Below are 16440 nucleotides of genomic sequence, written 5' to 3'. Positions count from 1 at the left end.
ACTAGAACTAGAGTTTGTTTTATTTTTCAATTCTTTAGAATCCCATGACTCCTTTAAGTAATAGGTTGTCATTTCTATTTGAATATGATTGCTCAGAAGCTGAAGTATATGTGGTAGCTGGGAGAGTTCAAGTTGAAAAGAGTATTAATGTGTACCCATTTTACATCAACTTATAACATTAAGTATTACCCTTTAAATTCCTCTTCAGTGTAATGTTATTCTTTCCTTATGTTACAAGTAAGTAAGGTCTTAAAGTTCCCGTTTATGGGTCTAGGAAACTGGCAGCTATCTTTGTTCGTTCACTTTCCTGCCACACCTTTGATGGGCGAATATATGGATATCAGTAAACAAACAGAAGATAATTGCAGGTCACACAGCCATATTTATATGATGTTCCTTAATATGCCTTACAGAAATTACCCAGTGTAGTCATACATGGAGTCATAATCAACAAGGTCTATAATTCACAGTCCTTATGACTGGTCAGCTGCTAACAGCAGATCTCACCTTACTATTTCTTCTTTATTTTCTATTCTCTAGATTCTAATTTGTAGTTCACGGTACCCATGTCCACCCATCTCCCAGAGCTTTCTCACCTATTGCTTGCTCGGGTAAGTTACTTCTGTATCTCTGGGTGCACACTGTCTATTCTAACAAGTCACTGCCATGTTCCTATGCCTCCGCATGGGCTGCCCTAATCTTCTCGGTCACTCTCTCTCACACTCTGTCCCCTTCCAGGGGTAGAGTCTTGTGGGCAGTGATCTTTCAGTGCTTCCTCCTTGCTTCTCTTCTGGTCAACAATTAAAGTCTTCTTTCAGGTGTGTGAATCTCCTGCCATGAGACATCGCTTGGTGATGTCACCAGTGTCTCTGACTCATGGTAAGTTTTACTCATATTATCTCTTGTAACAGGGTCGTTTGTCTCCTTGTTACATACCTCCCCCTCCCCCCCCCCATTTCCCCATAGTTTAGGAATATCTCTGTTAGTACCTCATTTCTGGATAAAACAACTCTTTGTTTGGCCAAATTGCACTTTTCGGTCGATGTTATCTTCTCTTCCTGCAGCAAGCAGGACTGGAAGTTAGTAATTATATTTCTCCTCCTGGGGTGATGCTCTACAGACAAATGGAAGGGTTGTAATGCCAAATACCATCACATTATATGTGCGTTATTGGTCTTCACTGATTAGGGCCATCTTAATGGAGCGTGTTCTGTAATTAATATAAATTTTCTTCCTAACAGATAATATCTAAAAAGTTCAATTCCCCAACAAATAGCCAGGCATTCGCGTTCTATTGTGGAATATCTGCTTTCGGCTCCTGATAGTTTCTTACTTGTGTATGGTCGTTCCTCTCCTCAGATTTTTTGGAATAACACCACCCCTAAAGCAATTCCTGAGGCATCTGTTTGTAATAAAAACATTTATTGGAAATTAGGGGTGTACAGCATGGGTTTTCTTATCCCTTGTTGCAGAGCACTTAGGTGCACTGCTCCTAAGAAGGGAGAAAACTGTTAGGGAAAGACCCCTAGCAGTGAGTGACAAGCCCAGCTCTTGGTTGCCAGGGCAACCAGAGGAGGTCAGCTGACCAGAGGGGGCAGGGCCTGGCTCCCTTATAAAGCCCAGGGGCTGAGGCCAGGCTAGCAGTTCCCTACCAGCAGCCGGGGGGAATAAGCTCTCCTGGAGGAAAGCTGAGAGGAGAGGCCTGACCGCAGGTACAGTCTGAGCTGGGTAAAGGATGGAGTATCTCTGGGGTGGTGGGAGTAACATGGTTATAGCCAGGCGGCTTCAGTTTATGTTATAGCTGAGGGGCTTGCGTTTTGTTTACTGTTTAATACTGGTGGTTTGGGTGAGGCTATTAGGGGTTGGAGGAGGCCTGATAGGGGACCCACAGCAGTGTGGGGACCCCAGTGCCAGTGAGGGCGCAGCATTTGGGGTGCACTGACCCCAGCCCCAGAAAGGCAGTATTTGAGGAGCCCCAGGGAGAGAGGGCAGCATTTGAGGAGCCCCAGGGAGAGAGGGCAGCATTTGAGGAGCCCTAGGAGAGGGGGCAGCATTGTGGAGAAGCCCCAGAGAGAAGGGGGCAGCATTGATGAGCGCTGGAGAGGACGCAGAGAGAGACAGGGCTGAGGAGAGCCCGAGCGCCGTAGAGGGCCCAGAGAGAGACTGAACAACGTGAGTTACACCTGCGAGGCTTGGCGCATGGTAAAGGGGTGGTTGGAGCCACGCATAGCCAATAAGGCTAGGGTGCCCTGAAACACCCACTATAGAACGGGGCCCACAAAGGGGTCCAGGAGCTCACGGGGCTCGGAGCACATCTAAACCGTGTCCAAGAAGACGTGAAGGCAGCCTCCTTAATATAGTTGAACACCAAAGACGTGGTGGGCGAGAATTTGAGGGTGACCTTAGGCCAACTTGGCACGGGGAGGGGGCCTTGAGGAGGTCACGGCCCTCCTGCAGGACCCCACGCTATGACATCCCTATTTAAGTTTTCTATATCTCGCTCAGACCACCACAGCTGGCTTGATCTCCGCCTTCCCATATTAATGGGGCCACTAACTCAGAAATTCCCAGGATAAATTGTCAATAATAATTACAAAATCCTAGAAAGGACCAGATTCTTAGGTAACCTATAATCCCAAATAGCTGGAACTTTATCCACCACGGGTTGAATACAGCCCTGGCCTACCTGGAACCCAAAATACGGGGTTTCTTCCTGGCACATTTTTTAGGGTTAGCTGTTAGCCCAGCAGTCCTTAACTCTTGTAATACAGCTTTTAAATGTTGTTGATGTTGTAGCCAGTCCGCTGAAAAAAAAAAAATATCATCAATATATGCCACGGCATAATTTTGGTATGGGGCTAAGATCTTATCCACCAAAGCTGAAATGAAGCAGCTGCTGCATGCAACCCAAAGGGCATTCTCTTAAACTGAAATAAGCCCCAGGGTGTGCCAAAAGCTGTTTTCTCTCTATCCTGTGCAGCCATAGGGCTGCCAATACCCCTTTGCTAATCAAGTTTTGAAATAGCCTGATCTATCCTCTTCACTATATCATCAATTTGTGGCATTGGAAAGGTATCAAAAGTAGCCACTTCATTTGACTTTCTATAATTTACACCAGCAGTTACCAACCAGTGGATCTTGATCCACCAGTAGATCTTGGAGCCTCTTGGAGCCTCTTGGAGTACCTAGATTTTCTTGAGCCAAGTTTTTCACCTGTTCTAATCCTCTAAATATTATGTTACGTGCCTCTGCCTCCTGAGCTCTCATTCTCACCAGCTCCTCCATTTGTGCTTGCTGATTTTGCAAAATCCATGGGGTAAGACTGCGTGCTTGTTGCCAGTCCAATGGTGGTTTCACATCTCCACGCATTGTCTCCATGTTGATTACACTTGGCTTCCCAGCCAATGCACCAGTTTTGTGATAGGTAAGTAATATCTTAAGGTTCCTGCTTATGGATCTAGGAAACTGGCGGCTATCTTCGTTCATTCACTCACCTGCCACGCCTTTGATGGGAGACTATATGGATATATCAGTAAACAAACAGAAGATAATTGCAGGTCATACAGTCAGGTTTATATGATGGTCCTTAATATGCCTTTTTTTACCCGGTGTGGTCATACACGGAGTCATAACAAGGTCTATCTGGTGTATTATCTTGAGTCATATTAGTTAAGTTTATCTAGCTCACAAGATGGGTGCCACCATGTCAAGGAGCTGTACGTGTATTCGCTCTGACATGGCTTAACTTAATTTGACGTAGTTAACTCGCCTTATTTTAAGTGGACTTAGTACCTGTGTACGCACCCCATGTTAGTGAAGTTTACCATAACCTGGATTGGTATAGTCATTGAATCTCTTCTTCGCTAAGCAGAAAAATTTAGCAGCATTCCTTGGAGACAGGAATAGTTATCATAGGAGGGAGGCTTTATTTTGTACAAATTTCAACAATAAAAGCATGAGAAAGTCTGCACAGTGACAGCAGACACTTAAGTTAGTATTCACCTTCAGTAAGAAATACGGTATCTCTGTAAAGAATCAGGTGAAGGGCATAAGATATATTTTATTAGACATAGGTGGATTTGATACATGTCATGAATATAGCTCTTCCATTCTACTTGTTCAGACAGGTTGTGCGTACAGATTTCTACTTTTTTTTCAATTAGGAAAAAATACGCCATAAAAAGCAGCTGCTATTTGACAATACAAGATATGTATGAGTTATCACCTGAAGACTACAAATGTGCGCAGAAATTTTTCTTTTGCCTGATACATTAAAATGCAGTCAATAAAAACATTTTAAATGGTCAAGTACAGTAAAAAAATTCAGCTGGTAGAATGAAAACTGATAGATATATGATTTCATTTTATATGGCACCCCTCCATTGTTTCATTATAAATTTGTAAAAGGCACCACACATTAAAATTGTAAAGCAAGAAAGAAATCAAAACCAAGCAACTTTCCATGATTTCCATACTGTACAAATACATACATCTTAAGGCATGTGTTTTTATGTGCAAAAGACAGGTATACAAGTAAAACCAATTTTAACATTATATAATCTCACACTATCATTTTCTTTTAGTAATAACATTGGTGTTCAAATATTTACAGTATATTGAAAACACTTTTCTCTAACAGAACCCAAAATAGAAGGTAGGCTGGATATATGGCCCTGATAACAATAAGTTTTTAAATTAAGAGCTTTTACAAAGACCTCTTAAAACACGTAGGAAAAGTCACTCTCTTTTTCTTGTTACGTCTTCTTTTAAAAAAGTCCATATCAACTTGTTCACTATGTCAGGCTGATCCTGCTGGAGCCAATGGCTGGCTTCAGACAAAATAGTTAACCTGAAATGATTTTTAACATAAATCCGTGTAATTTCTGCCATTTCAACTTCCATAAATGCATCTTTTTCTCCCCATAGCAACAGGGTAGGCATGGTGACCTCATGATGCTGCAGAGGTAAGCAACTTTAAAAACAAAACACAAAGTTTAATTTTGTTTTACAAAATCTTCCTGGTAAATGTCAATCAGTTTAGCTTTCTAATTATAAACATATGAAAGTCTCACTGTAGGCTTTCAGGGTCCAAGTTATCCATAACATTATCAGGAAAATACTAATTTGGACTACAGTCCTTTAAAATTAGACATAAACTTCTTTAAAAGGTATCTTTATTACTGCATTTACCATTGTCTGAAACCTACAGATGCTTTTTAAAACAAAATCTCATTGCTGATCTAGCCTGTTTTTAATTGCTATAGCAAGAGATAATTTTAAAACTCATTAGTTGGAAAGGAACTTTGTTAAACATTTCTGTAATACAGTAATATCTCTGCACCTATAGGCAATGCATAGGGGAACATGGAAGGGCATGTGCCCCTCCTGAGATTGGCCACCAGGGCTTGCCACCTCCCGCCCACCCCCACTGCTGATGCCACCAATGGCTTCTGTGGTGCAGTCACTGCTCACCACTGCTGGCTTCTGCAGGTGGTTGGCACTCGCTACCACTGACGCTGGCTTCTGTGGGTGGTCACCAATCGCTGCTCGCAAACCTTCAACCCCCCCACCCCCACCCCCATCCGCCTCTCTGGCTTCTGCAGGTGGTTGCCACTTGCCACCCTGCCACTGCCACCCACAAATTGTGCCCTCCCAGTCTTGGGAGGCACCAGTCATTCACGTTTGCACCAATTATTTGCAAATCATTTCCAAGTGCCCTTTGCTTTATCTGATATGTTTTGAACTGTAACTATTTAAAAATATCTTCATGTGCCTAATAAATTATCTGAAACAAAAAACAAGCAGCAGCCAGATCCCTACTCCCAGTTTTGTGTTGCAAAGCAGACTTAAACTTGGAAAATCTTTTTGGTAGAGGACCCCCCCCCCCCCCCAGCATGAAAGCGCCTTGTTACATGGTAATTTTGGGCAGCGCCTGGAGCTTTTAACACGTGGATTGTGCATACATTAACACCTGAAACTAGTTTTAAGTCCTTGTTAGGGCCTTGTTATACCTTACTCTGTCAGCCAAACAAATGTTGATTGGCTTAGTGTTTGATTTAGTGGAGCAGTCACATGGTAAGGTACAATGGAGGGCCCAGCACCAGAGGGCATGCAGACAGGGAACAAGGGCCCAGTGATGACAGGAGGCCAAACTAGATCAAAGCCTCAGAGGGACAACGTTTGAATACGACTGCGAGGCATGGGGCGTGGTAAATGGGTGGTTTTGGAGCTATGCATCTAGCCGATAAGGCTTTGGATGGCCCACAAGTCCCTGACTTTAAGTGAGACCCAGCAAGGGATCCAAGATCAGCAGGATCTAGTGGGGTTCAGCAGGACTGTGACCACATAAAATCATGGGAAGCCTCCCAACTTATTATTTCAACCAATAAGACATGGCAGGTGAGATTAGAAGGTGCCCGTAGAGCAGAACTGGCATGGTCACAGAGCCCTAGGGTTATCACGGCTATCCCTGGGGACCCCATGCCATGACATGACTCCATGATGAGCAGAGCTGTCAGGGCTTAAGCCTGGAGGCCCCACTCCCAGTGCAGAGTTGCTGTCAGTTTCAGTGAGAACAGAGGGCATTTTTACATGTGCTCCGAGAGGTGTGGGAGGGCACTTTAATTAGCAAGCCACACTAATTAAAAGTGCCTGAGTATCATGTGCATCAGCATTCCCGTGCTGAAAAATGGCAGTGGGGCACTTTAAACTAAAGCTCATTGAATGAGCTCATCGAACGAGCTTTAGTTCGAAGCACACCATCGCCATTTTTCAGCACAGGGGTGCTGATGCATGTGATGCTAGAATCCGCTGGAGCATGTTTATTTCTGCGCTCCAGCAGACTCGATTAATTGATTAATCTGGGACTCTGTTCTTGGTGAAATTGACACAGCGGTTTGGGATTGAGAACAGGGCTGCCAAGCTTAAACCCTGATTGCCCTACTCTCAGCATAGAGCCACTGTGTCAGTTTCATTGAGACCAGAGCTCCAAGGTGCCCAATCCTTTTTTCTCTGGAGCTCAAGTAAGAGCAGAGCCAGTCTGGGCAGTGACCGGAGGCACCACAGCCATCAAGCACTCTGGGGAAAAAAGGGTTTGGGTCCCTTGGAGCTCAGGCATGCCTGGCTGACTGACAGCCTGGCTGGTGGAATGTGGGGAAGTGGATGCTTCCTGAGTGCCAGAGAAAGAAAGGATAAGGGCCCTCAGAGCATTCTGGGATACTGGAGGATTTCAACTTGAATGGAATAGATGTGAGAAGCGGCCACATGGTAATGGAACAAGAACAAATTTAAACAGATTGGAGATAATACTACCCTGGAGTGGTGTAACTCTACGCTGAATCACCTGTGCTTTAAGCCAGATAAAAGGTGTTAATGTGCAGCCAGTCCAGGGGTTAAGAGCTCCAGAAGCCACTTAAACTTAACTGTGTACCAAGGCCCTTATGTGATTCAAAGTTACGCCACTCCAGGGCAGGATTGTCACTGATCTGTGTTACCCAGCTTGTGTTGCACTAAAGTGTAGCCACACCTACCCACTCCCTCTGGCCTCTAGTTGTTGAAGGCCTCTCTTCTTTCTTCACATTCCCTTTTTATGTTATGATTATTTATTCATATGGCAAAGGCACCTAGAAGATGCTACCGTAAACCAAGACTCCATTTTGCTAGACAGTGTACAACTATAGGACAGAATGTCCTTTCCATAAAAAGGTATAGGCAGTAGTGATAGTTACACCCTGTTATCCACTTTGTTTTGAGTTGCTCCTCTAGGCTTTCAGCAAAGAACCTTAACACTTGTGGCAACAAATAGAAGACCACTATCACATGACGAGTGAAGTCTGCAGACTACAAGGTGCATAGCCAAGAGCCTGGAAACCAATTTTTTAGGCTATTTCTTCTGTGGATAAGGTCTTAAAGGCAGAGGTTTTCATTTATGAGTATGGGCATTTAATGATGCTATTTACATGAGCGTACCTTCATCCTGCTTCTGTAGAAGTTGAAGGTAAAATTCTTCTTTGGTTTTCATAGGAGTAAGCCTGTAATCTGAAGTACCTTGAGTTTTTATGAAATAAGATTTTCATTGTTGTCATGCATTAAACTCTCTTGGACTATCTGGCTTATATGGAAGAAGGAATAGATTTAATAAATGTTTTGTTCCCCTTTTTCTGTGCTTCAGATTTATTTTGTAGAATTGTTGAAGTCTTCTCCATACATAGCTTTACTGGCTAGTAGCAGGGACTAGGGATTCTCAAACTTATCTTTAGAAATACTATGGTAGTAAATTATGCTCTGAGGGACCTGCTGATCTAGACGATGGCCTAGATGGTAATGAGATATGCAACCTTTAACATATAGGTCACCAGTTCCAATCCACTGTGAGCTAACAGAATGAAAATAATTGGGATCTAAGTGATGTCCTGTGTCTTAAGGAAAATCAAATGGTGGCTTTAAACTATTTCCTTGTGAACAGCTATTTATGTGCCATGTTATCTCCCTCGTAACACATAACTGGTTCTCCTGACATCCTTCAGACAGGCTAGAACTAAATGAATCCAAAGGCTGCTGCATTGTGAGCTGTGGGGCTTTAATACCCTAAAATTGTATCCCCTCAGTTTCCCAAAGATGCACCTCCATTTTTAAAAACAGTTGCTAGCTCTTCTGTTTCTGAAGACAATCTGAATGACAATTGATGGAGTCTTTCTTCTCAAGTCTTAAGAAAACTTGAAACAATAGCCCTGTGCCATGTGACCACCCTATTTATATTATCCATATCCTAATGAAATTTAAATATCAGAATGTTAACTGTTTCACTGCTGACTATTTTAACAGAAGCACCTGGTTAATGTGCTCATTGGTGAGATGTTGTCGTAGACATGTGAAATCACTTCCTGCATTATTTTAAACAATGACATTGGTATCAGCCAGCAGCTGGGAACTTTTGCAAACCACAGGCCAGAACAACCCATCTCTGGTCTGATTCAAGCCAAATGGCTTTGGCAGCACATCAGTGGTGGGGGGGGCTTTCCTTGTGCCTGCACCATTCCAGGCAGCTGGGAGCTGTACCCACACCATCATCACTTCTCCCTGCTCCTCACTTCCCAGCTGAGATGCAACTGCTGCTTCCAGGCAGCGACGAGCTGTGTCCATGCAAGCTGTGTCCATGCTGCTGCCACTTCTCTTTGTGCCCCTGCACCAGCCTCCCAGCTGTAGTACCAGTGCAGCTGGAAGCTGCCCAGCCCTGGCACAGCTCCCCACTGGCTGGAAGTTGTGCCCATGTCTCAACCTTGGAGAGGACATGGGAGGCGTGGAGAAGCAGCGGTGCCATGGGTGCAGCTGGATATTGCCCAGCCCTGACTCAGCTCCTCACTGCTTACCTCCAGCATAGGTATCAGTGTGGACATGAGCAAGGGCATGAGCATAGGTAAAGCCCTTTGGCTTTGTGGGTCAGATCCAGTGGCTCCATGGGCCAGATCTGGCCTGCAGACTGTATGTTGCCAACTCCTAGTATAAGCAATACTTTTCTTCTCTCTCCAACTTGCTGTGCCTGAGTTTGCCCACTCAGTGAGTTTTGTGTTGCCTTGTTTAGAGGAAGGATTGTTGTCTATGGAGAAGAATGACCCATCTCTATAGTTTTCTGAAAAGGCCCAGGAATAGAAAATTGTTTGTGGGGGTAGGAGTATGAATATTGAAATATGACTTTCTGCCTCTAGAGTCAGCAGCTGACTCCTATCCTCCAGTCCTGTCACTGTTTTGTCTGTTGGTTGCACAGTGTGCCATGGGGGAGGAGAGAGTAGGGAGGCACAGAAAATAACTGTTTGAAAATAGCAACAAGAGGAGTCCTGATCTGTAGGATCATCTGCTTTTCTAATCCATCATCTGAATTCAGAGAGGGAAGAGGATAGGATGTGTTGCCCGTGATCATTGCTAAGGATCATTGTGCAGCCTGCACTGGGATTCGAGAGACATCAAGGAAACTAGGTACTTTTGAGGATGATGGGGAGGGAGCATAAATAAAGATCTGAAACCCACTATCAAACTTCAAATCAACTCCCCCTTTATCCAGGGAAGTCAAGACATTAATATGTGGCATTTATCTTCAGGGATCCATCTGAGACGTGGTACTTGGTTTATAAACATTGAAAATGTTATATTTACCTGAAAATATTTCTGTAGTGGTTAATTGGTCCAGTTAGCGCTCCAGGTTGAGAGAAGATGTAGAGATAAGCATCAATATCCTCTGCTGTTAATCTGCAGCCTTTTCTTCCAATGCCAGTGGTCTGGCTGGTAAACAGGTTTTTCAGAACCTGCAAAAGGATAGCACATAAGCTATCTTGATGACAAGACTGTAACACTTTTCTCCCTGGGTAAGAATTATTCATCTAAAATCCATTTACCACTTCGTTTGGAGTATAGTGAATGGTAAGGATACTTTTTTATGTAGATAGAAATAACAAAATATAGAGGTTTTTTTTCTGGTATGACTTATGTCAGAGTAACAAGCTATATATATAAAATATTACAAACTTCTTTACATTGGGTCCTAACACTGCCATAAGCAAAGGTAGGTTCTGTATACAGATTTTGAGTGTCCTAGATTTCCTAGAAGAAAAATATATTTTAAATGCTGTGATTTGATTTAAAGCATTATTCTTCTAGAAACTTCAATTCAGTTTTTTTAGTTTGTTTTCTGATGCTCGAAGCATGGTCTGGCCATACAGATTACTTAGGCAACTTACAGCACATAAAAAAGTTTAATATTTTAGAAGTCCTTGCTCTGAACTAGGCAGCCCCTTCCTCAGAAGCTACTGTTGTATTGCTATGGAAGGAAGTTAACATGTAAATATTTTGGATTTGTTTTGAGAGAAAAAAGGGATAACGTTTCTTAGAGGAAGTTCCACTGTATACACAAATACCCACTAAATTCAGTGAGCATTCCTTATACACAGAATTTGATCTCTGACAGAAACTGGTAGCATATGACCAGCTGGGTAGCCTTGTTGAAATATATATTATCACGCTGGAGGTCAGGTATATCATGCTATATTGAAGTACCTACTAGGAAGCCTGGCTGAGGTTAAGTAATGAATATTATTCAGTTCTACCCATACATAAATTAGTCTGCTAAATGCTAAGGCTAATATAAATTAAGCCTTGCTAAAACCCAGATTGTAGTCAAGTCTTATTAGCCAACCTTAATATTTCCATAACTACCACTATGTCAGAAAAGAATAAGGCAGGTGATAGTATTTCCATCAGTAACATGTTAAACATATAAACAAGAGCCCTATTTTTGCTCACCTTGAAATCATTTATTGTAAACATGAATTCAGGAAACCATGGCATTTGGAAAAAGAAGTAGTAGCCAGATTTAATCAGTTGTGAAGGATGCTGTAGAATATATTCTGGAACAAAAATGCCCATGCATTAAAAATGAAAGCTGATGACAACAACAAAAATATTGTTTGTATAATTATTTTAAAGGAACATTTTGAAAAGGATTTAGTTAGCTCATGCTGCATGACAATAAAGTGAATACACTTTTTAAGGAACAAAATCTGAGATATAGTTCCAGGTGTTTCACAGACCTCTGGAACTAAAAGCTGTCTATACCATTTCCAGTGCCAGTTAGTGTAGCTACCTTCAGTGTGGCACTGCAGGTGGGCTAATTAGTTCTGCTGACATGAGGCTGCATTGTGATACATCTTCTCATCAGGTGCATCAGTGTGCCAGGGATGTAGAACAATCCAGGACCAATTTCTCAAATTCAGGGCAGGAGTCTTATTTGCAGATATTCTTTAGAGATACCAGACATAGCTTTAAAATGTGGGTCTGTTCTGGAAAATTTGAAGAAGAGGTACTTTGTGCCCAAAAGCTTGTCTTGGGTCCAATAAAATATCACCAACAAAACAGTGGGTACATTAAAATATATTACCAAAAACACCCTGCTTCTGGAAAATCTGGGTCAGTTAGATGCTTTATCTAAAGAGGAATGATTATAGTTTTAGAAATATATGAAGTAGCTGTTAACATATAACCAATTTATTTTTCTCTGTCTTAAAACAGACCACAAAAGGGAGGCCAACCAAAAATTGAGAAATGGGTTCTAGTCTGGAAAGGGTTGGGATCTTGTTCAAATTAATTGAAGAGATCTCTTGTTACTAGTCAAAAACATCTTCCAATTTTACAAAAATAATTATATAAATAGCATATTAAACATTTCCTCTTTAAGAATGTGATGCACAGAAATCTGTGGATAATAATCCTTTCCATTTTCTCAAAACAGCATCAATCCTGTTTATGAAAAGATAAAACCAAAGTCTTCTTTCTTAGCAGGTATAAAACTGTAACTAAGATACCATCATACCACTTTGGAAGCACATTGAAAGCATGCATAATGTAGTTAAATTATTTTCTTTGTTGCTATTAAGGACCTTAAGCAAGTGGAAGTGCAATTTTGTGCCTGCAAAGCATTGTAATACAAATTTTCTGTGTAGCCCTTTTATTGTGTAGGTTGCAAGCACAGGAGGTGGAAGTCTAAAGGTTTCTAGATGTAAAGTTAGATATGCAATTATTTGAAAGCGAAAAGTTGCCCCTAAAAAGGGAGCTCTATCTCAAATGTCAGTTCCTAAAAATGAAATTAACTTTTAAAATGAAGTAAATGTAATTGCAATTAATAGCTAGAGTCCCGAGTGCCTTTTGAAACATTCAGATTTTATACATTCTTAAATGTCTTCACCTGTTATGCTTTTCCTTTGATGGCTCGCCAACACTGGTCCCTTGACTTTTCTGCACTATAAGACAATGGTAAACTAACATATTTTCAGTATTGCCTGATCTCTAAAGTTTTCATTTAAATACTGTCATTCTACAAAGAGGACTATAGAGATCTGTTCAATATTGGAAAAAGTTAACTCACCATTTTCTAATAGGCAGACTTCCCCACTTTGCCATTGGTTATTAGTAATACATACAGATGATCTGCCATGAGACCTTTGACATTTGGATATGTGCATATGATGGGAAGTCAAGCAATTCTTGTATGGAGACTTTGGGGAACTATGAAAGATTTTTTTATCATTATTGCTATTATTTAACAGTAAGAAATGATATGAACATATGACTAAGCAATTATAAAAAAATCTGAAGTGGCGTTATATAAGGCAGGTAGCTTAAGGCCAAGTGATTCTGACACATTAGAAATGCAATACTACCTTAGAAATTAATTTATGTATATTACTGCTATCATTAAATTCAATGTATGATTGAAAATATAAGGAAAAATCAGACTTTCAGGTACTGCACATTGCAATAGTGATTATACCAATCAGAATGTTCCAGTTATATAACTTTAATATTTTTATTCAGTGTATAAAAGACCCTAAGTAGTTAATGGTTTTTACTCTGATTGTATCAAATTGCAGAATGTAATTTATACATAGGTAGGCATATACACACTGGAAAGGCTATAATATTACTAATTGTGTTTTATTCATGTAAATTCTTGCTCCTGCTCTCAAAACACTGATGAAGTTTCCCTTGGCTATAATGGTGCAGAATAAGCCTCTATTTTGGTAAGTGTAGCTTAATTGTTCTTTAAAGTATTCTATAGTATATTAGCAAAAAAACCTGTGATATATTTTGTGAGTGAGTGGTTGTGATCTCACGTTGATTTTACCTCCGTATGACTTCATTGACTAACAGAGTTATATCAAATAGAGATAATTATTAAGCCCTTGTTAAGTACTGTTCTGGTAAATATTTCTGGAGAAGTGGGGTGAAACCACAACATTTTTAATGACAAAAAACAGGTCTGCAATTAAAGAATGAAAATTAAAGAGTGGCTGCTGTTCATCTTAATACTGTATATACACTTAACGCTTGGGAAAGTGTACATCAAGCACATCTGGCTAGAGCCAGCTATACCACAGACATGACCTTTGCATACCACATGTCACAGATCTCCTAATATATCGCTATCTTACCTTAAACTCCCTGCTTTTGCACATGTGGGCTTCTATTAAATACACTGCAGTGATTGTTCTGTTATAATGTATAGTGTTCTAATGTAGTGCAAGACCATAACTTTTAATTTCACTGGTCAGCTCTATCATGGTTACATTCTAAAAGCCAGATTCTCATTTACACAAAGGCTGGCTAACACCATTCAGCCAGTGTAAATGTAAACACCGCCTAAGTGGTCTAAAATGGCTTTCGTGTAAATGAGGATTAAGCTTCCTGTTTTTCAAAGACAAAAGCCAATGTGTTTGCATGCAAGGACCCTTGTTCCCTATTGTGTAACTGTGCATTAATGAAAAATATTTGTCACGTCAGTGTTTCATGTAATTGAAAATCTAGACTTTGGGCGCAGACAGAAGTTATGTTTGTTGTGTGATTGGCCTCTTGAAAGCATTCTACAGCCATGCACTTACAGAACTGCATGGCTGCAGAGCACTTTAAAAAGACTTGATCCCACAACAGTTTGAACCCTCATTACATGAGGGTTCAGATGAAGGTGCTTCAAAGCAGAGTGCCTTCATCTATGTCTGCGAGCACGCGCTGGGAGCAGGACTGGGCTGACACAGCCCAGCCCTGCTCCCAGCACTGTCTTCAGAATGAGAGGGGAGTGGAGGGAACTCAGTCTGGGGTTTTTTCAGCCAGCGCTGGAGAGGGGTGGGTGGATTGGAGCTCTGAGGTGCGGGGGGAGGGCTCCTATTTACCTGCCCCACCCTCCAGCACTGGCTGAAAAATCCCCAGACTGAGCTCTCTCTGCTCTCTTCCGCCCCAACCATTCTGAAGACAGAGCCAGGGCTGGGAGGTGGGAGGGGGCGGCACTAGGGGAGAGTGACTGGAGACTCGCAGCCACTCCAAATTGCAGCTAGATCCCTCAGTGAAAGTCTGTTGGGTCGGGGGAATCACTGTAACTCATGGTGCTTCCTGCAAAGCAGCTTGAGTTACAGTGGGGAGCTGCACTTCTGTCTGCACCCATTGAGAGGTGCTGAGCATCTGTAGCCTTCTTTCACAGCACATCTTGGGGTCTGGCTCTTCAGAGCTTCTATGAACCTGCCCATAAATAAGCATCAGTGTCTACATGGAACCAAGCAAAGCTATGCAGAAATATTTGGTCTAGCCACGGGTGTCTGGTGCCTCTTGAGTCAGGGGGGGCAGATGCCCCCCCTGACACCAGTCAGCAACCGGGGGGAGGGTCCCTGGTGGCCGATCCTGCTGGTTGCGGGGCTGCTGATCTCACTCACTGTAAAAGCAGCCATGCCACTGCCGGAACTCCTGAAGCCACTTCTGGGAGCAGCGTAGCTGCTTTTGCTGGCTGCCCCGCTCCCTGGCCGGTGCTCACAGGGGGGGCACTGGTGCTCCCGCCTGGCCCCCTACCCATTGGCTAAACAGGAAGTGCGGCCTGACAGGGGGTGCACCGGTGCTCTCAGGGGGTGCACATGCACCCTCGTGCACATCACCCCTGGGGTTAGCTCTGCCTAAGCACTATAGCCTAGTTCAGGAGTGGGCAATTATTTCAGCTGGAGGGCTGCTTAATGACTTTTGGTGAGCTGTTGGGGGCCACAGGGATAGCCCTGCCTTTTGACAGGTGCCCTGCCCCTTGGTCACCATCTTGGGACCAGAAGTCCCACCCCTAACCACTGACCTTTGCCACTAGAAGTCCCTCCCCTTGCCTCTACATGGGGCTCCCAGCCAGAAGCACTCCTTTGGAGAGGGCAGGGTTGCCATCTTGGAACCAGGAAAAAAAACAAATCTTATACTAAAAATCAAACATCTACTATAACATATTTTAATTTTATTTCAAAAAATATTTTTGTCCTGATTTTACATGAGTTTGCATAGTGTACATAGAGCTGATTGCAAAATAGCTCAAAATAAAGTTTTACTTTTGTATGGGGGGGATTGGTATGGGTGGTGTGTGTGTGTGTGTGTGTGGGATTTGTGGGGGGTGGGAGGGGCTGCAAAGGGGTGTGGGTGTGTGAGAGCAGGTGTGGGGTTTGGGGTGGGGGGAATTTGTGAAGGGGTGCCAGAAAGAATGCCAGGAGCTGCATATGGTGACACAGAACCTGCCTGACCTGATGGCGCACAACTCCCTGTGGCTCCCGTTTCACATGACATCAGGCCGAGTGGGCTCTGTGCCAGCATGTTGGGCTCCCACACTGCAGCCGGGAGAGTGTGCCGTCGGGTTGGGCCAGGCTGGCTCTGTGCTTCCATGTGCGGCTCCCAGCACTGCAGGTGAGTGGGGAGCTCCCCTCCCCACTCAGTAGCTGACCAGTTGTGCGCCATTGCACTTGGTACCTGTACATGGAGCTCCCAGCTGGAGTGCTGGATGCTCCACAGAGCTGCAGGCATAGAGATGGCCCAGTCTGATGGCATGTGACTTCTGAAAGCCTACCTCCTGCTGGCTTTCACAGGAGCAGCTGTGGGATGGTAATAATT

General features: G+C 42.9%; 1 protein-coding gene across 1 annotated transcript in view; it reads right to left on the bottom strand.

Moving 5' to 3' along the window:
- Positions 1 to 4040: 4040 nt before the first annotated feature.
- Positions 4041 to 16440, bottom strand: part of EPHX4 (epoxide hydrolase 4) — a 33802-nt gene continuing 21402 nt past the window's right edge. The window contains exons 5-7 of the mRNA XM_006275069.3: positions 11293 to 11396; positions 10150 to 10298; positions 4041 to 4972 (exon numbers count right to left, since the gene is read on the bottom strand). Coding sequence (XP_006275131.3) covers positions 4738 to 4972; positions 10150 to 10298; positions 11293 to 11396 — 488 coding nt within the window. The 3' untranslated portion in view covers positions 4041 to 4737. The remainder of the gene's footprint in view (positions 4973 to 10149; positions 10299 to 11292; positions 11397 to 16440) is intronic.

The sequence above is a fragment of the Alligator mississippiensis genome, chromosome 5 (genome assembly GCF_030867095.1).
Source record: "Alligator mississippiensis isolate rAllMis1 chromosome 5, rAllMis1, whole genome shotgun sequence".
NCBI classification, from domain to species: Eukaryota; Metazoa; Chordata; order Crocodylia; family Alligatoridae; genus Alligator; species Alligator mississippiensis.
This window is presented reverse-complemented; position numbering and strand designations above follow the sequence as displayed.